The 21,703-nt window shown below is 34.8% G+C and overlaps 1 protein-coding gene across 1 annotated transcript in view; it reads left to right on the top strand.

Annotated features, from left to right (window-relative positions):
* The window catches only part of LOC114335737 (ATPase family AAA domain-containing protein 2-like), a 97,608-nt gene that overhangs the window by 56,421 nt on the left and 19,484 nt on the right, over positions 1-21,703 (top strand). Inside the window, exon 7 of the mRNA XM_050653328.1 lies at positions 14,986-15,174. Within this exon, the coding sequence (XP_050509285.1) occupies positions 14,986-15,174 (189 nt within the window). The remainder of the gene's footprint in view (positions 1-14,985; positions 15,175-21,703) is intronic.

Below are 21,703 nucleotides of genomic sequence, written 5' to 3'. Positions count from 1 at the left end.
CGGCACATGAAGATGGATTATAGAAAAAATCCACTAACATCTACTTTAAAAATAGCTTATATGAATGTTCCTACGAGCATTGTATTAATTATTCCATTAGTGTCATCTTCTTTATCCTGCAATATTAAATCCAAAATGTTACCTGATACTTTTTTTAGGGTTGATATTATGGACAGAGTGCAAATAAATACATAAAAATGAAAAATGATGCTAAACTACACTTGTCTCTAATCTATCCTTCCAAAATTGGTTATAGGAAAGGTCCTTCAGGCTTTAGCTAAATTCTGTTAGTATCACGTTTTTCAGTGTAAAATTGTACATCGAAAATGTTACCGACCTGTTACTTTTTTATCGTTGTAATTATGGTCAGATTACAAATAAATGCATAAAAATGAAAAAAAAAAACATGTTAAAATACTCTAATCTCTCATTAAAAAATAGCTTGTAGGATAGTTCCTTACGGTTTTAGGCAAATTCTGTTAATACCATATGGAAATGTTTCTTGTATCTTTTTTTGTGTTGCAATTATAGTCGGAGTACAGAAAAACGCAAAAAATTCTAAAATACGCTTGTTCAAAAATATAGCTAGTAGGAATGTTCCTTCGCTTTAAAAACATGCTAAAATACACTTGTCTCTTTTTCAAAAATAGGTAATAGGAACGTTACTTTGGACTTTAGACAAATTCTGTTAAGGCCATCTTCTTTAACGTGCAAGTTTATATCGACAGTGTTGATATATTGTACCAAACAATTTACAAAATAGCATTTAATGAATGCAAACAACGATAGGAAAGATAATTCGGACATATGACATAAGTTTCGATTTCAATTCCCAAAACAGCTTGACTTTCAGGTCCTAAAGAACGAACAAAGAGTGGTTTCAGAAGCATGCCCCTAAATTTCAAAAAATCCACAATCTGTGACAGAAATATAGAGAATTTATGTGGAATTACTCATATATTTTATCTTCTCCTTACGGTGCCTTATCCTTAAGGACGTTGACCATTACATTTTCCCATTTAATCTTATTTGCAGCCATCCTGAATAGTCCTGTGGAGGTCATATTCGTCCATTGTCGTAGGTATAAGGTATAAGCATAAGCTCTGTTTCCTTGTTCACCCTCCAAAAGACTTCTGCATTTGTCGTATGGCTCATTTAGGACATTCTGGGCATTTTACGGTAGCACCAGAGTTCGAATGCTTGGATTTTTTTTTGTGTTACTTCTGTCATTGCTCAGGCTTCAACCTCATAGAGGAAGATGTAGAAAACATAGCACATGTATTCTAGTTCTCAATGAGATATCCAGCTGGAGGTTGCATAGAACGTTTTGTATTTTGTAAAACACTGTACGTTCCTTTTCCAGATGTGTTCTTACTTCCAGTGAGTGGTACAAACTTTCATCAAGGTTGCTTTCAAGGTACGTTATTCTTGTTACTCCTCACTCCTTCCAGATCTTTGTTTTGTCACAGTGTGAAGGTCAATGTTTTGTCGACATTGACCTTCACACTTCTGTTTAGGTGCTTGCTAATGACCACCCTTTTTGTCTTTTTTTGTACTGAATTTCATTCCAAATTCTCTACAGGTATTTAATAAAAAACAAAAGTTAATTAATTTACATTCATTGCAGGGGATGTTGTGGTTTTCAAGTCTATAATGAACATGAAGAAATTAAAACCATACCCTTAAAGACACTCCATAAAAATTTAAACATACCCCGGGACGACGATCATCGGGTAGTATTAATGGGTGCTATCGGATACACTGGTGTAGGAGGAACCAGTTTGTCTGATTTTAATGAAAATCGAGGTGGTCACTATATAACCTATACCTATCGAAGAGGAAACACATCTTGGATGGGCTTCGATGATTTACTAGAAAAATCATTTTTCGTTAAAGAAAAAAAAATAGCGCTCAGATTATTAATGTACATTAAAGATAAAATAAATTAAAATTAAATAAACAACACTTGCTTTAATTTTTTGGTACCTATGCTTAAATTCTTTCGCAGCTTATTATTAGCACGCATAAATGCAAAAATTATGGTCAACTCTCTTAGTATATTCGTTTTTTAAGGACGTTGCATACTTTATTTTAAATGTACAGATTTTAGAGAATCTGCCAATATTACCATTTAGTTATTAAAAAACGATATACAAAAACTGAGCATTGGGTCACGTGCTACAGATATGTGATAATGGATATCGACAATTTAACATGGACTCTAAAGTATAAAAAACTCTACAAATCAATATTGAACTGTACAGATATTCTTAATGAGCATTTAAGAAAATTATAAATGAAATATGAGTGTTGGGTACTGTGGGTTCATTATAAAACTGCAGTAGCCATTCTTGCTCGTAAGGGGATGACGCAAAAAATTCATTTTTGGCGTGACCTGCAGCAATTAATTAGCAAAAAAATGCACACTTGATTTAAATCTCTAAACTGGGTATTTTCACATTTTGTGAAATTAAGGGGATGAAAATCACATTAGGGGTTGGAGAGTGAGTGTCTGTGAATGCTTCTATACCCCACCTTTCAGTAATTAATTGGCAATAAAATATAGCGCCGCAAGCGCTATATCTACTTTCGTTCCTGAAATATTAGTGTTGGGTATTGTAGCATAAGTATTAAACAGCAGTAGCCATTGTTGGTCGTTACGGGGATGAAGCAAACAATTCCTTTTTCGCGTAGACCTGCAGCAGTTGCTTAGGAAAAAAATACCCACTTGGTCAGAGGTTTTTAAACTAGTAATTTTGACTTTCTGTGAAATCCGGGGAATGATGATAACGGTGGGGGTTGGAGGGGGTGAGTTTTTAAATTGTTGTATACCATATCTTTCAGAAATTAATTAGCAATAAAATATGCCGCTGGAAGCCACCCTCTATCTACTTTCGTTACTGAAATAGGAGAATTGAGTGTTGTAGCTTAAGTATTCAACCGCAGTAGCCATTTTTGCTGGTTAGGGGATGAAGCGATAAAATCGATTTTGGCGTAGACCTGCAGCAGTTGCTTAGGAAAAAAATACCCACTTGGTCTTAGGTTTTTAAACTGGTAATTTTCACTTTCTGTGAAATCCGTTGAGCGATGATAATGGTAGGGGTTGGAGGGGGTGAGTTTGTAAATTCTGGTATACCCAATCTTTCAGCAATTAATTAGCAATAAAATATACCGCCGAGAGCTACTCTCTATCTACTTTCGTTCCAGAAATATGAATGTTGGCTCTTCTAGCTTAATATTAAGCTAGAATAGCCACCTGTTTCTCTGAAGGGGTTTAATTTGCGTAATAAATAAGTAATTAATTAGTAATAAAATAGGCCGCCGGAAGCGACGCTCTATCTGTTTTCGTTACTGAAACAGGAGAATTGAGTGTTGTAGTTTAAATATTTAACCGCAGTAGCCATTGTTGCTTGTTAGGGGATGAAGCAATAAAATCGTTTTTGGTGTAGACCTGCAGCAGTTGCCTAGGAAAAAAATACCCACTTGGTCATAGGTTTTTAAACTAGTAATTTTGACTTTCTGTGAAATCCGGGGAATGACAACAACGGTGGGGGTTGGAGGGGGTGTGTTTGCAAATTGTTGTATACCATATCTTTCAGAAATTAATTAGCAATAAAATATGCCGCTGGAAATGCCCCTCTATCTGTTTTCGTTCCTGAAATAGGAGTGTTTTGTATTGTAGCATAAGGATTAAACCGCAGTAGCCATTTTTTCTCGTTAGGGGATGAAGCAAAAAATTGGTTTTTGGCGTAAACCTGCAGCTATTAATTACAAAAAAATACCCACTTGGTTTTAAGTTTTTAAACTGATTATTTTCACTCTTTGTGAAATCCGTGGAACGATGATAACGGTAGGGGTTGGAGGGGGTGAGTTTGTAAATTCTGGTATACCCATCTTTTAGAAATTAATTAAAAATTAAATATTCCGCCAGAAGCGACCGTCTATCTGCTTTCTTTCCTGAAATAGGAGTGTTGAGTATTGTAGCCTTAAGTATTAAACCGCAGTAGCCATTGTGGCTCGTTAGGGGAGGAAGCAAAACATTCATTTTTGGCTTAGACCTGTAGCAATGAATAAGCAAAAAATACGTACTTGGTTTTAGCTCTTTAAACTGGTTATTTTCACGTTTTGTGGATTCCGGGGAATGATGATATCGGTAGGGGTTGAAGGGGGTGAGTTTGTAAATTCTTGTAAACTCAATCTTACAGCAATTAATTAGCAATAAAACAGGCCACCGGAAGCAATTCTCTATCTACTTTCGTTCCGGATATATGAATGTTGGCCTTTCTAGCTTAATATTAAGCTGGAATGGCCACCTGTTTCTCTGAAGGGGATGAAGCAATAAATTTTTGTTTTGCGTAAAAAATTAGCAATTAATTAGCAATAAAATAGGCCACCGGAAGCAACTCTCTATCTACTTTCGTTCCGAATATATGAATGTTGGCCTTTCTAGCTTAATATTAAGCTGGAATGGCCACCTGTTTCTCTGAAGGGGATGAAGCAATAAATTTTTGTTTTGCGTAATAAATTAGCAATTAATTAGCAATAAAATAGGCCACCGGAAGCAACTCTCTATCTACTTTCGTTCCGGATATATGAATGTTGGCCTTTCTAGCTTAATATTAAGCTGGAATGGCCACCTGTTTCTCTGAAGGGGATGAAGTAATAAATTTTTGTTTTGCGTAATAAATTAGCAATTAATTAGCAATAAAATAGGCCACCGGAAGCAACTCTCTATCTACTTTCGTTCCGGATATATGAATGTTGGCCTTTCTAGCTTAATATTAAGCTGGAATGGCCACCTGTTTCTCTGAAGGGGATGAAGCAATAAATTTTGGTTTTGCGTAATAAATTAGCAATTAATTAGCAATAAAATATGCCGCTGGAAGCCACCCTCTATCTACTTTCGTTACTGAAATAGGAGAATTGAGTGTTGTAGCTTAAGTATTCAACCGCAGTAGCCATTTTTGCTGGTTAGGGGATGAAGCGATAAAATCGATTTTGGCGTAGACCTGCAGCAGTTGCTTAGGAAAAAAATACCCACTTGGTCTTAGGTTTTTAAACTGGTAATTTTCACTTTCTGTGAAATCCGTTGAGCGATGATAATGGTAGGGGTTGGAGGGGGTGAGTTTGTAAATTCTGGTATACCCAATCTTTCAGCAATTAATTAGCAATAAAATATACCGCCGAGAGCTACTCTCTATCTACTTTCGTTCCAGAAATATGAATGTTGGCTCTTCTAGCTTAATATTAAGCTAGAATAGCCACCTGTTTCTCTGAAGGGGTTTAATTTGCGTAATAAATAAGTAATTAATTAGTAATAAAATAGGCCGCCGGAAGCGACGCTCTATCTGTTTTCGTTACTGAAACAGGAGAATTGAGTGTTGTAGTTTAAATATTTAACCGCAGTAGCCATTGTTGCTTGTTAGGGGATGAAGCAATAAAATCGTTTTTGGTGTAGACCTGCAGCAGTTGCCTAGGAAAAAAATACCCACTTGGTCATAGGTTTTTAAACTAGTAATTTTGACTTTCTGTGAAATCCGGGGAATGACAACAACGGTGGGGGTTGGAGGGGGTGTGTTTGCAAATTGTTGTATACCATATCTTTCAGAAATTAATTAGCAATAAAATATGCCGCTGGAAATGCCCCTCTATCTGTTTTCGTTCCTGAAATAGGAGTGTTTTGTATTGTAGCATAAGGATTAAACCGCAGTAGCCATTTTTTCTCGTTAGGGGATGAAGCAAAAAATTGGTTTTTGGCGTAAACCTGCAGCTATTAATTACAAAAAAATACCCACTTGGTTTTAAGTTTTTAAACTGATTATTTTCACTCTTTGTGAAATCCGTGGAACGATGATAACGGTAGGGGTTGGAGGGGGTGAGTTTGTAAATTCTGGTATACCCATCTTTTAGAAATTAATTAAAAATTAAATATTCCGCCAGAAGCGACCGTCTATCTGCTTTCTTTCCTGAAATAGGAGTGTTGAGTATTGTAGCCTTAAGTATTAAACCGCAGTAGCCATTGTGGCTCGTTAGGGGAGGAAGCAAAACATTCATTTTTGGCTTAGACCTGTAGCAATGAATAAGCAAAAAATACGTACTTGGTTTTAGCTCTTTAAACTGGTTATTTTCACGTTTTGTGGATTCCGGGGAATGATGATATCGGTAGGGGTTGAAGGGGGTGAGTTTGTAAATTCTTGTAAACTCAATCTTACAGCAATTAATTAGCAATAAAACAGGCCACCGGAAGCAATTCTCTATCTACTTTCGTTCCGGATATATGAATGTTGGCCTTTCTAGCTTAATATTAAGCTGGAATGGCCACCTGTTTCTCTGAAGGGGATGAAGCAATAAATTTTTGTTTTGCGTAAAAAATTAGCAATTAATTAGCAATAAAATAGGCCACCGGAAGCAACTCTCTATCTACTTTCGTTCCGAATATATGAATGTTGGCCTTTCTAGCTTAATATTAAGCTGGAATGGCCACCTGTTTCTCTGAAGGGGATGAAGCAATAAATTTTTGTTTTGCGTAATAAATTAGCAATTAATTAGCAATAAAATAGGCCACCGGAAGCAACTCTCTATCTACTTTCGTTCCGGATATATGAATGTTGGCCTTTCTAGCTTAATATTAAGCTGGAATGGCCACCTGTTTCTCTGAAGGGGATGAAGTAATAAATTTTTGTTTTGCGTAATAAATTAGCAATTAATTAGCAATAAAATAGGCCACCGGAAGCAACTCTCTATCTACTTTCGTTCCGGATATATGAATGTTGGCCTTTCTAGCTTAATATTAAGCTGGAATGGCCACCTGTTTCTCTGAAGGGGATGAAGCAATAAATTTTGGTTTTGCGTAATAAATTAGCAATTAATTAGCAATAAAATAGGCCACCGGAAGCAACTCTCTATCTACTTTCGTTCCGGATATATGAATGTTGGCCTTTCTAGCTTAATATTAAGCTGGAATGGCCACCTGTTTCTCTGAAGGGGATGAAGCAATAAATTTTTAATTTGCGTAATAAATTAGCAATAAAATAGCAAAAAAATATGGGGTGTGTCTCATGGCTCCCTTATGAAATGGTCTTTCTAGCTTAATAGACATCAAAGTTACAGAGATAGTATAGTATAATTGGTCCAAAAAAAGGCCTAACCCAGACATCAAAAATAAAAGTTTTCCTACAACACCAAATTGTTCTATATGGTCCATATATGGTTCAGTAAAAAGTTACACCATTTTGAGCGTCCGGTTTGGGGGGGAAATGGGGGAGAAGTCGGTAAATTAGTAGTTTTTTTTTAAGTTTTTCGTCAATATTTCTAAAACTATGCTTTAGCGTAAACAATATTCTATACAAAAATGTTCTACATGCAATTCAAAACAAAAAAGGTCCTATACATAATTGTTATAAAATCAACGGTTCCAGAGTTATGGAGGGTGAAAAGTGGAGGTTTTCGATACTTTTTATATTTTTTGGGCAATTGATGATGATTTTGGGTGGTGAGGTTGACGATTCTTTAAGGGCTTATCACTAACATACCATCGGCCACTGAGATAGCAAATTTTATTTATAAAACCCAATCCTGTTAAAGAAAATCAGTAGGAAATTGCCCAATAAATATAAAAAGTATCGAAAACCTCCACTTTTCACCCTCCGTAACTCTGGAACCGTTGATTTTATAACAATTATGTATGGAACCTTTTTTCTTTTAAATTTTAGGTAGAACATTTTTGTATGGAAAATTGTTTACGCTAAAGCATAGCTTTAGAAATATTGACGAAAAACATAAAATAATTTACCGATTTCTCCCCCATCCCCTCCCCAAACCGGACGCTCAAAATGGTGTAACTTTTTACTGAACAATATGTGGACCATATAGAACAATTTGGTGTTGGAGGAAAACTTTTACTTTGGATGTTTAGGTTAGGCCTTTTTTTGCACCAATTATACTATACTACCTCCGTAACTTTGAAACCGTTCATTTTAGAAGGATTATGCATAGGAGCTTTTTTATTTCAAATTTAATGTAGAATATTTTTGTGTAGAAGGTTGTTTATGCTAAATCGTATAATTTTAGAAATATTTACGAAAAACGTAAAAAACTGCGAATTTACCGATTTCTCCCCCCTCTCCCTCCAAACCCGACGCTCAAAATGGTATGACTTTTTTCTGAACATTATGTGGACCATATAGAACAATTTGGTGTTGGAGGATAACTTTCACTTTGGATGTCTGGGTTTGGGTCTAATTATACCATACTATAATATAATGTCAAAAATGCTTAAAAGTTAAAGACAAAAAAGTTATGCGATAAAATAACCGTTGCCCTACCCAAAACGGACTCCTATCACCGGTACTAGAGATTCGCAATTGATAGAATCGATTTATATCTGGAAGATAAAAAGACGGGCCAGTTTTTGTCTATCAAAATGGAAGCGTTCTGGAGATAAAAAAAATCTAATTACAAGGCGCCATCTTCAAAGAGCTCTAGCACCCTTAGAAAACATTTTTGGAATATGTGAATTGTGTTAAATTGTCTTAAAATTATCTTAAGAATCTTAAAATTATATACAGGGTGTTTCATTAAAAAAACATAAGTTTGTGTCACCCTGTCAATACGGGTAGCCCTGTATATTAGAAAATATTTTTAAATTATGATCCTCTCTTTGCCACACGTTTTACCTAAATAACTTTTTTTCGTATGTCTTACGACAAACAAGTAATTGGACTTTGTCACACTAATGCCCCACCCTGTTTACGAAATAACTATAAAACCATCCTGCCTCTTTGTAAATAGACTTATATTAAGATTTTTGAAACATATGCAAAATGGCATGACTCAGAACATCGTGGAATTTTTCACGAATTTTCTTACAAATCTAGAACTCCTGCCGTCTTACAAGAACCGTTTAACCTTCCTGCCGAGTACCGAAAAAGTATTGATTGTATCTGAGTATTACTTTTTAAAAGCAGGACTCAAAAATCACGGAATCAGGGTAAAAATTTTGCACATAATTTTCCAAGGGACAAGTATACTTAAACAGTAGGAGACGTCATGCCAACGTTTTTTTTATCATTTTGAAATAAATATGTTTAATTTATTTAGTTGGCAGGACCCAGAAAATCATGAAAATTTCATTATTTTCCTTACATGTTTGTATACATATATACTCCGTTAGCCCGTTTGCAACCTTCCTGCCCAAAAAATTTTCTTCATAAAATCCATAGTATCCTGTCATTCTACAAATATGGCCGGACTCAGAAATTCATCGCAAAACCCTATTTTTATTTTTTGGGAAAATCTAATTTTTACAGGAAAATGTCACAGGAAATTTGTGGATATTTCCACAAATTGTAAGTACCTCGTCTACCCTTCCACTATTGCAAAGGGCAGGACTTAGAAAATCGTGGCTGAACTCCTGTATAATATCTCCAGGTCTATTAGTTGGGCTATCCTTTCGATGACGTCAGTCAACTTTGTTCTTTTTCTGATCTCTTGGTTTTTAATTCTGTTTCGCAGAGTTATTCCTAACATGGACAGCTCCATGCTTCTCTGTGTGACTCTTAATTTAGCAGCGGAGGCTTTAGTTAAAGTAAGTGTTTCTGCTCCATATGTTGCCCATCCAAGACGGATTCTTCTCTTCAGTTCATGATTCTAGTTATCCCTGCCAATCGTAATTTCATGTCCCAGGTATTAACCAACCCCATTCAGGACTAAATATTTTTAATAAAATGTCTGAAGACGATAGGGATATTGAAAATTTAACCTTAAAATTATTCTAATAATAGGGAACTTGCATAAATTTTTAAATTCGAAAAAAATGTTATAAATCACAACAGAACATAATTTAAAACATGTATCAAAGATAAAAAAGTTTTGTTTGTTTTTCGTTTGGCCCCTAAAGACGATTAAAAATTCAAATTCAAACAGGTGGTCCAAAACGCATCGTGACGTCACTTGGTTTTACATTTACATTTTTCCAATAAAGTAAACAAAATTTTAAATTAGACGTTATAAACGTCAGTAGAAAATACATTTATGTGACGTTACAAGTGTTTTTGATCGTTTGACCTATTCATAGAAAATTTGTACTTTTACAAAATGGTTTTATTTTCAATAGTAAATCTTCGTTCCTTTCCTTCAAAAACAGTATAAAACTACAATTTTAACAAACTGGTATATATTATTACAATGACATACGATAAATGTCATTAGAATATAAATATTTTTGACTTATTCCACGACGATGAGCTTGCCAAATACCCAAGTAGGTGGAGGCCAATAAACTAAAGGATGAGAAGAAGAATATACCTAAATATAAGGTTGTGTCTAGGTATACGCTAACGTGTACGCAAATAAAAAAGTTACGAGTGTCAGTGATTTCTTATTTTTTATTTGTTTAGTGTTTGTTTTTAAATTAACTACGGAGTGCGGACAATTATTTAGTTCTTTTAATGAGTTTAAGAACATTTTAAAACAGTACGCAAAAGATAAGAGACTATAAATTAATATATATTTTTTAGTTATAAATGAAATAGTATTACCGTAAGAGATTAAAATAAAAGGAAGACCTAAAGCTTTCACAATAATAATTAACTTGTTTTAAAGCTATTATCCTTGTGGCATTTTTTAATCAACTATTCTAAATGGGAACTAAGCCACAATTTAACTAAAAAATTGATTTTATTAACGTTTCGACTTCTAAACCGGATGTCGTTGTCAAAATACAAAATATTATTAAATTAAACAAAAATGTTGTTGCTTAGTAAAAAATTTTTTCCAATAATTTATTTAATCTGACTAATTTTTGTATTTTGACAATGACATCCGATTTGGACGTCTAAACGTTAATAAAATATTTTTTTAGTTAAATTGTGGCTTATTTTGCATTTAGAATAGTTGATTATAATAATTCACTTATGTATAAAAATTATTTTAACAATATTTTGTACCTACATGTCATGTCAACTAAATACATATAATTATTTTGCTAACCTAAATATATACTTTTATATATACACATTGATTTATTACAATTAAGTTTGAAACATCTGAATAGTTCTGCTTCCCGTCCCTTAACAAATATGTTTCCATCAAACAAACACTAAACATATCAAAATAGCATGTACCAAAATATACAGGGTGTTAGTAAATAAGTATAAAAAATTTTAAGGGCTAATTCGACATGAAAAAATAATGCCGGTTTGTTCTATAAACATATGTCCGCAAATGCTTTGTTTGCGAGATACGGGGTGTTGAAATTTTTATTTCAAACTGCCAATTTATTTATTTCTCTAAGACCAGTTGAGCTCTGAAAATAAAATTTGGTCAGTTTTAGGAGGTAGTTATTGCGCATTTTTTAACATACAGTTAAGAATTTTGTATTCATCATTGGCGCGCATACGGGTAATAGTATGAATTTTTTTAAAGAAAAAAATAGTGCGCCACTGAGATATTTCAAATTAAAAATTATTTTTAAACTCCACGTTTCATTTTTGATAAAAAACCTTTCTTTCCTTTTTTTCATATGATACACCGTTTTTATGCAGAAAAATAAAACATCTTGGCGCGTATTTTTCATTTCTTAATACATCATCAAGAACTATCCAATATAATAATACTAAACTCGAACAATAACAGAAAATATTACTAATAAGATATCAACTAGGTGCAAAGCTACAAAAAATGTTTAAAATGATCTCCTTTACAGGTAACAGAAGAATTTTATATTCATCATTGGCGCGCGTACGGGTAATGGTCTAAATTTTTTTAAGAAAAAAATAGTACGCCACTGAGATATGTCAAACTGAAAATCATTTTTGAATTCCTCGTTCAATTTACGACAAAAAATCTTTCTTACCTTTTTTTCGTACGAGACGCCGTTTTTATACAAAAAAATAAAACAGCTTAATGCTTACAAAGTATTTGAGGTAGTTTCCATATGCATAGAAACTTTTCAAATACTTTGTAAACATTAAGATGATTTATTTTTTACATAAAAACGGCGCCGCATATGAAAAAAAGGCAAGAAAAATTTTTTGTCGTAAATTAAACCAGAAATTTAAAAATGATTTTTAATTTGACATATCTCAGTGGCGTACTATTTTACTCTCAATAAAATTCAGACCATTACCCGTACGCGCGCCAATGATGAATATAAAATTCTTCTATAACCTCTAAAGGAGGTCATTTTTAACATTTGTTGTAGCTCTGCACCTAGCTAAAATATTTTTAGTAATATTTTCTGTAATTGTTCCAATTTAGTATTATTATATTGGATATTTCTTGATAATGTATTAAAAAAATGAAAAATACGCGTCAAGATGTTTTATTTTTCTGCATAAAAATGGTGCACCATATGAAAAAAAGTCAAGAAAGATTTTTTATCATAAATCAGACGTGGAATTTAAAAATAATTTTTAATTCGAAATACCTCAGTGGCGTACTATTTTTTTCTTTAAAAAAATTCAGACCATTACTCGTAGGCGCGCCAATGATGAATACAAAATTCTTAATTGTATGTCAAAAAATGTGTAATAACTACCTCCTTAAACTCACCAAATTTTATTTTCATAGCTCAACTGGTCTTAGAGCAATAAATAAATAGGCAGTTTGAAATAAAAATTTTAACACCCCGTATCTCGGAAACTAAACATTTGCGGACATATATTTATGGAGCAAATCGGCATTAATTTTTCATGTGGAATTAGCCCTTAAAATTTTTCATACTTATTTGTATGAATAAGTGGTTTCGCCCCTATTCAGCAATCCCCATAATCGCGGTCCCCGATTGAGCGGTCTCAATACAGCGGTCTCAATACAGCGGTCCCCGTTTCAGCGGGTCCCCGTTTCAGCGGTACCCCGATTCAGCGGTGCCCGATTCAGCGGTCCCCATAAACGCGGTCCCAATAGAGCGGTCTCAATAAGAAAATAATAATATGACAATGATAAGTAATTAATTTTATTGTAGGATATTATTTTAACCTATTCTTGTTTGAAAATATACAGGTAATATCTAAGTATCTGGTATATACCCCAGTTAATAGGGAAAAAAATCATCGATTTCAGGTAAAAATGTTCTACAGGGTTTTCAAAGTTTTAAACGTTAGATGAGGGATAACTGATGATAATTCCGTGAAGAGGTACAGCTGTTTTTGCTTTTTTTTAAACAATTGCAAAGAATGAAAAAAGCAGTTTTTTTACTATAAAACGTTTCTTGTACATTTTAGAGAAAAATGTTTCAAATAAATGTAGATCTTAAAAAGTTCTTTAATTTGGTGGTAAGCATATTGTAATATATAAACAATTGACCGAGATAATTGCAAAAAACCCTAATTTTTGCAGTAAATTATAAATATTAATAACTTTATTTTTTGCACAATGACGTAAAATTTAATGACTTTAAATTATGTCAATTAATGAGTTATTTAAGTGTGCTAAATTTCAACCAGATCGACCAATTATTTTATAAGTTATTCAATTTGTTTATCCCAGAGAGCAATTGTTTATACAACTGTTCTTGCCCTACAGTGACTCTGTGAGATATTTAGCAGATCGCAGTCGATTATTTGAGACTTTAATTTTAAGACGTATTAAAAAATGTTTAACATTTTATTGAAATTGTTATTAAAAAAACTCTTTGAAAAAGACCTGACTTTTTAGCTTATAAACAATTAGAATAACTTAGATATTTTTTATGTTCCGTGCTTGTATGTAGGCTCAATGAAAAGCTGATGAAAAAATGCATATAAAAAAAGAAAAAATTATTTTATATGTTCATTTTTTATTGCTAAAACTACTGTCCCCAAGAGGGTCCTGTTTTTACTCATTTTCCTGAACGATGCCTCTCAAACGGCATGCTGCAGAACCAAACGCCGCTGAAACGGGTCGGTGGAATCGAGAACCGCCGAAACGGGGACTGCTGAAATGGGTACCGCTGAACCGGGGACTGCTGAAAAGGGTCGGTGGAATCGAGAACCGCTGAAACGGGGACTGTTAAAATGGGGTCTTACCGAATAAGTAACCCTGTATTGGGACCGTGCAAGTTCGGCAAAGCGACCCCTATTTCTACGCTCTATACTAAAATTCGCACTTTTAATTATATTGGCCAATTATATTAGCCCTGGTTACTGGATAATTGTCAAGGCCATAGTGCAAAAAAATAATAAGAAGAAAAAATAAGATTCAGGCTATGTTATGGAAACGTCAACAATTGTATGTAGTAAATAAAATTAGTTATTAAAATGCAGTACTGCAAGCAAAATAAAATTAATTAAATTTACCTTTATATAATAAATGTATATCATATCAATATTGTGGAGCAATATATAATTTATCTGCTTCACTGACAGAAGGTATGAAATATACGTCAATTTGACAATTTCAATTGACAATATGAATTATTTAAGATAGTTGCAATATTTCTCCGCGACTCGCGCAGGGTCGTTTCTCGTTTCCCCTTCCAAGTACTTGCACACCGCGAATAGTAACTGCGCAAGCTAAATAATGACGTCACTGGCTTGATGAAGTTTAATTCGCGTCTACCTAACTTTTTTATTTGCGTACACGTTATCGTGTACCTAGACACAGCGAAATATAACCATAATAAAAACTAAGGCAAAACTATGTGACGTCACGTGCCGTTTGAACTATTTTATACCGCTGAAGACTTTAAATATGTATTTCTAAGTTATTACGAGTTTTTGAAGCGTGAAATTTTGGAAATCTCATTTTTAAACAAAACTGAACATTATTATCTAATAAAAAAAAATGTGCAAGTTCCCTATTGTATTATTCAAAGTATAAATGAATCAACAAAATAATTTATTTATTCGTATAACAACTTCAGCATTATGATGCTCGTATTCTATACGACACTCGCCGCTACGCGCCTTATGTCGTATCCCAAACGCTCGTTGCATAATATACTATTTTAAATGACGAGTACAATGACCTACTTTCACATAAATGAAGTTCGAAATGTTTTTTTAGAAACTTAGAGGAAATGTAGTTAGTTTGCGAGTTCAATTCCCAGCTGTTATTTTGCTGTCCAGAATAGACGAATGGTGGGACGTCATTGACGAATGCAACCAACATAATGTTGCCTCTATTTTGGACGATATACATGCTGGGTTACCAGTATTAACCATAGCAACATGCCAAACGGATATACCTGCACCAGTGAGTATTAGTCCAGGGTAATAAGGTTTTTTCCATGACACTTTAACAGCCAGGGTACTGAAGCGTTTTTTCGACAGGTAATACCTATATGAAGAAATTGTAACTATTTCCTGCGTATGATGTGGCGGATATTTTTATTTATAAACAATTTAGTGTCAAAAAACGGTAATTTTTCCCTTTTTTTCAAATTAATGGAAAACAGTAAGACTTACATTTTTCGTACAAACCTCTTCAAGAGAATGAAAAAAGCTTAAAAATGGCGTATTACAAAGTTTAATAGTCCAAGTAATGAAGCTTAAAATAGGACAAAACCTCGCAATTTTTACAGAACGGATCGATTTGCTTGAAAATTTGAGAATACGTAGTGTATAGTCCAAGGATCAAAATCTATATCATGCCGAAAGGCGTTTTTGCCATGGGGGTGGTTGCCACCCCATCTCAGGGGTGGAATTTTTTTATTGTATTTTAATCACAAAGTTGGTAAAAACGTTCATTCTAAGCAAAAAACGCTCTATAAATTTTTTTGATAAAATTGATAGTTTTCGATTTATTCGCTATCGAAAATGTTAGTTTTATATCGAAAAAAATCAATGTTTTTAATAAGTTTTCTGCTAATTACTCCAAAAGTTTTCGTTTTATCAAAACAACTTTACTTAACAAAAATGTAGCTTTTGAAAAAATAAACAAAACCGTTTTTTTTTATTTTTTTTAAGACCAACAGTAATCGAGCTATATTTTATTATATGTTGGCTCCTCTTCGTCAAATGCTAAATATTGTAGTTTCAAAGTCAAAAGACGGAAAAACTATGCATTTTTCGAGGACCGATTGTTCAACCTAATTTAAAGTACTTAAAAATATCTATCTCCATAAATAAAAAAAGGCTCTAGCTCAAAAATTAAGTGACTTATAATGAAAAGAATGTCAGTCCCCATTTTTTTTTTCAGCCAAAAAGTGATCCCAAGCAACCCCCTAATCACCACCTTAATTAAAATTAGTCATTGACCTTATTTGGTCTTTTTTATTTAGGTAATATTAATCGGTTCTAGAAGTTTGACCGGCTTAGAATGATTAGTTTTAAAAAAAATGGAGTTAAAAGCGAATAACGAATTCTTGTAGTTTGGAAAAAAATGGCGTTTTCTTCAAAATAGCAAGATTAGCATCAGAGATAAAAAAAATTATTTAAATATGAAATTGTATCTTATTTAATTCCCAAGAATCTCATTTGAAAAAAATTGTTTTACGGCAAAAATTGAGTGAGCTATTGACAATTAAAACTTCTAATAACATGCAGAAACCACCTTTACCAACCCTTTCAAAGTCACCTCTTCTTGCGACAGAGGATTTTAAAAAGATTTAATATTATAGGCTTATATATCTTGTAAAAGCCTACAAAATTATTTTTTACCAGACTTTCTAAGATAAAAAATTAAAAAGTTACAATTAAAAAATCAATATATTTTTTTGAAAAAAAAAGGAGAAATCCAATTAGAAGCATAATAATGTAAGTTGGCTGTGTTTTTAGTCATTGGCTTTATTCATTTTTATTTATTTATGTATTAATAATTGATTCTAGATGTTTGACTGGCTTAGAATGATTAGTTTTTAAAAAACTGGAGTTAAAAACGAATAACGAATTTTTGTAATTTGGTAACAAATGCCATCTTCTTCAGAATAGAAAGATTAGCATCAGAGATGCGAAAAAATGTTTTAATATAAAATTGTAGGTTACCTAATTCCCAAGAACTTGGCTTGAAAAAAATTTTTCTACGACAAAAATTGAGTGAATCGTATATGAGTATATCGAGAAACATTGATTTTTTCTATACAAAACTAACACTTTCGATAGCGAATAAATCGAAAACTATTAATTTGTTTAAAAAAATGTATAGAGCATTTTTTGCTTAGAATGAATGTTTTTATCAACTTTTGCGGTCAAAATATAATAAAAAATTCCCACCCCTGAGATGGGGTGGCAACCACCCCCACGGTAAAAGCGCCTTTTAGCATTATATAGATTTTGATCCTTGGACTATCCACTACTTATTCTCAAATTTTCAAGCAAATCGATTCATTCTGTAAAAATTGCGAGGTGAAAAGCTTCGGTTCCTGGACTATAATACACTCATTTATGGTTAATATAATAGCGAAAAAAGGTCGAAATTTCAAAAAAATTAATTTGGTAATAACTGTTGTAAAAATTAGCTTTGAAATTTTTGCCAAATGAGGGTTCTTTGGTGCTTAATATGTAACAAAAATTTAAAAGCGATTCATTCAAGTATTTAAATTTTATTCAAATTGTTTATCCCAGAGAGCTTTTTTTTCAATAACATAAGTCAGACAAAAATAATGTTAGAACCATTCTTCAGGTGTCAAATGAAAGGGCATGAGCTAAACTTTCAAACTGATTTAAAAAAGTGAATAAAAATGCATTTATTAGTAATAGATGATTATGCAAAAGTATGTTAAATTTATCCTTATAAACTTTTTATTTTTTTTATAGAAATATTTATTACAATTTTTCATCAATTATCATATACATAACATTACTTGGCAGTTGTGCACCTAAAAAACGGTAAAAAATAGATTTTTTGAAAAAAGTTATTCAAAAAGTTTATAAGGAAAAATTGACGATACTTTTTATTTGTATAATTATTTTCATTTTTATAATTATTTATTACTAATACATGCATGTTTTTTATTCACTTTTTTAAACCAATTTTAAAGTTTAGTTCATGCTTTTTCATTTTACAACTGTAGAATGTTTCTAACATTATTTTTTTCTGACTTATGTTATTGCAAAAAATAGCTCTCTGGGAAAAACAATTTGAATAAAATTTAAACAATTGAATGAATTGCTTTGAAATTTTTGTCACATATTAAGCACCAAAGAACCCTCAATTGATAAAAATTTCAAAGCTGTACACTTATTTTTACAATAGTTATTGCGAAGTATTTTTTTTTAATTTCTACATTTTTCGCAATTATATTAACAATAAATGAGTGTATTAAACTATGTAATACGCCATTTTAAAGCTTTTTCCATTCTTTCGAACATGACTGTACTAGAATGTAGAATGTGGAATGTAGAAAATGGGGAGGCCAAAAGAGCCTGATACACTGCGACCTTTGCAGATCTATTGTGTTTCCCCCTTCTTTTAATCTAGCTTGGTCCTCTTAATGAGACTCAACAGCCTTGATAGTAGCCTTTTCATGTAGCCTGGTGCTTCCGGTTTTTCCTCCCCGAGACTTTCGCAATGACGCAGAACGTGTAGAGCGGTTTCCTCTTCTTCCAGACAGAACCGACAGGTGTAGTCTTCTGTCAGGCCTATGAGACTGAGTCTCCGCATAACCCAGACAGTAAAAACCCTCCCTGGACAGCGTGTTAAGTAGGTCGTCCATAAGCATAGCCCACATTAATGGGGATAGAACTCTTCCTTGTGGGCAGCCGCTTATTGTCTTCGCTTCAATGGTGGCTTCACCTAACGAGGACACCATGATCATGTTTGCTAAGGTCGCCTTTGTCCACTCGCATATGATGGCAAGAACTCCTCTCCTTTTAAGCCCTTCCGTTACAAACTCTAAGGAGACGTTATTAAACGCCCCCATTACGTCCAGAAACGTCGCCACCGCTATCTTTGTGATCTAGCGACTTTGAGAGCAGTCTGTTAAGATCATCCAGCGCCAAGTCAGTTGATTTTCCTGGCTGGTATGCATATTGACGATCGCTAAGTGGATTCTCCATCAGCACATCGTCCCTGTCTATCAATCTTTCCAGCGTTTTTGCTAGGAAAGAGGATAGACTTATTGGTCTGTATGACTTGGGGGTCTGGTCCATTACCCTACCAACCTTAGGGATATACAGTCGGAAAAATAAAATAATGCCCATGAACAATCACATCTATCACTTATTTTGTATTTGCTGTCTTTTTCTATAAATAACAAACGTTTTTCATAGAAAAGACAGCAAATTCAAAATAAGTGATTAATGTGATCGTTAATGGGTACTGTTTTATTTTCCGACTGTATGTGATTTTCACCCTTCGCCATGCAGTTTGAATATATCTCCAGTCCATGGAATATGAATATATCTTCTGTAGGAAGGCTGGATAAATCCCGTCCATTCCAGTTGATTTGTATAGCTGGAATTTATTGATCGCCCACCTGACTTTTTCCGGTCTCGTGATGTCGGTAGCTAATTTCCAGTCCGCCTTAATAGGCCTTCTGGGATAAGCTACCTCTACCGGAGGATTATTTCCAATAGATGAGCCGGGGAAATGTACATTGGTGAGCATTATTAAGCTTTCCTCCAGGGTTTCCACATACGTTTTGTCCTCTTTCTTCAAGAGGCCGACCTGATTCGCAATACCATCCTTAACTAGGACCTTGTGAATTCTGGAGCATGCAGAAGCCTATTCGACTTCCTCGCAGAACTTTCGCCACGAGTCTCTTTTGGCTTTTCGGATCTCCTTATTATATTGCGTCAGTTTTTCTCTATAAATGGCCCACTCCAATTTGGCTTTATTGAATAGCCTTCTTACATCTGCCCTAAGCTTTTGTAAGTGTTCATTCCACCAGGGTGTGTTTTTCTTTCCTTTCTTTTCTCTCTCTGGACAATTCTCCCCGCTCACCGTTTCGACTGCCAGTTCGAGATCTTCCCTATCTCTTATGGAGCCGATTCCTCCCTCAAGAGACTTCTCGAGTGAGCCTCTGTAGCCTTCCCAATCCGTCTCTCACGGGTTCCTGAATCTTGCCACTATTCGAATCAAAGTAGTTAAATCGAATCGAATGTGCCTATGGTCGGAACATGAAGGTTCCTCTGACACATGCCAATTCTTTATAGTATCGCACGTCTTTTCACTGCAAAGTGTTACATCTAAGACTTCTCTGCGCGTGGCCGTAAAGAAGGTAGGTTTATATCCTATATTGGCTATTTCTAAACCCATGCTTAATATGAACTGTAGTAAAGACTCACCTCGACTGTTGATGTTCGTACTCCCCCATGCCAGATGGTAGGCATTGGCATCACATCCCAGTATTAGATGAAGGTTCTCCCTTCGGCTGTAGGTTATAACGTCCTCTATTATGCCTGGGCGGAAGACCTTCTCCCCAGCGAAGGTTGCAGAACAGACCAACCATCTTTTACTACCTTCCTCGGTGGAAGCGGTTAGAATACCTGTAACAAAGTCTCTGCTGCAAAGATCCGGTATCAGTGTACAGTTTATTCCGTTACCATATAGAATGCATGCTCGAGGTGTCTCTCCTTTCGCATCGTATAGTAACTTACCTTGTTGCGGCTTCAAGCCTGCAACCCTCCCTCCGTGGAGCCATGGTTCCTGTAGTAGGGCCAAGTCCAGGCCTTAAATATCAAACCTTCTGCACAAAACCGCCGACGGAGATTTGGCATGATGTAGGTTGACCTGCAGGGCTTTTATTCTGCCTTCCTCTAAACTGAAGCCTAACTTTCGGGTTTTTCCGTGTCCTCGACCCCTTCCATGTGAGCGACCACCTGTCCAGTGGCTTCTAGCCTTCTGAGCGGGTCTGTAGTACTCCCCTGCAAGTCGGTACGGACTTCTTCCAGGATTATTCCTTCTTTAGCTCCTTCCCTTGACTTATCATCCTTAGGGGAAGCCTTGCTTTTGGTCGAAGTCTTAACCTTCTTTGGCGCTACTTTAGAGCTTTGCCCCTCTGAAGGTTTGGCTTCTTTTCTTTTTTGCTTAGCCTTAACTGCCGAGGTTACGGCAGTTACGCCTTGCAACCCCGATGGTCTGGCCTCTGCAACTTTCTCAATGTGCCCATCATCCTTGACACGGAATTTAATTCTTCCTATGCCAAAGTAAGGACACATTTGAAGTTTTTGAGTTCCTCAAAGGACTCTTTGTCCATTTAGAGGACTCATACCTGCCCTTTTTCTGCAGGTATTTTGCCCAAAACGGTCCATAAAGGAGTGTTGAGCTTTCGGTTGCTGGCCCTCAATCAAGTCAGTACACTTTCCGCCTCCAACATCTTTCTGTCCTCGTCTGGGATGTGAACAGTGCAAGAATACGGCCTCTCGACTTCACTCTTGTACTTAGCCTGGAGGTTTGCACCTTCCCAAGGTTTCAGAGTGGGAGTAGTGTTCCTGAGCCATTGTGCGCTTGCACTATCCGCGCACGTCATTACCAGGTAACCGGGCTTGTACGTGTTCTTTAGCAGCCTGATTTGTGGCCCTCCTTCTGGCGTTCTCTCCAGAGCCTCCAAGATGGATGTTTGCACTACCTTAAGCTTTGTGGGTTCCATCCTGACTTCGGGGAAGCCATCACATACTACTGCCACCTTTACCGAGCAAAGGGCTCGTGTGAAAGTCATTTTTAACTTTCTCGGCCGCCTCTTTTTGACTTCCACTGGCGGCGTACAGTGGTCCGACCTTTGTCGCTTCTTTGTAGGCTTTTGCGTAGCCATTTCCAGCTTTTGCTCCGCCTTTTCTTTAGAATTAGGGGGACTGTCCTCCTGTCGTCCAAGGACCTTGGTGAAATTGGCCTTGATCACCGA

This window comes from Diabrotica virgifera, chromosome 6, assembly GCF_917563875.1.
Source record: "Diabrotica virgifera virgifera chromosome 6, PGI_DIABVI_V3a".
Taxonomy (NCBI): domain Eukaryota; kingdom Metazoa; phylum Arthropoda; class Insecta; order Coleoptera; family Chrysomelidae; genus Diabrotica; species Diabrotica virgifera.
Note: the sequence above shows the minus strand (reverse complement) of the source record. Positions and strands in the feature narration are given on the sequence as shown.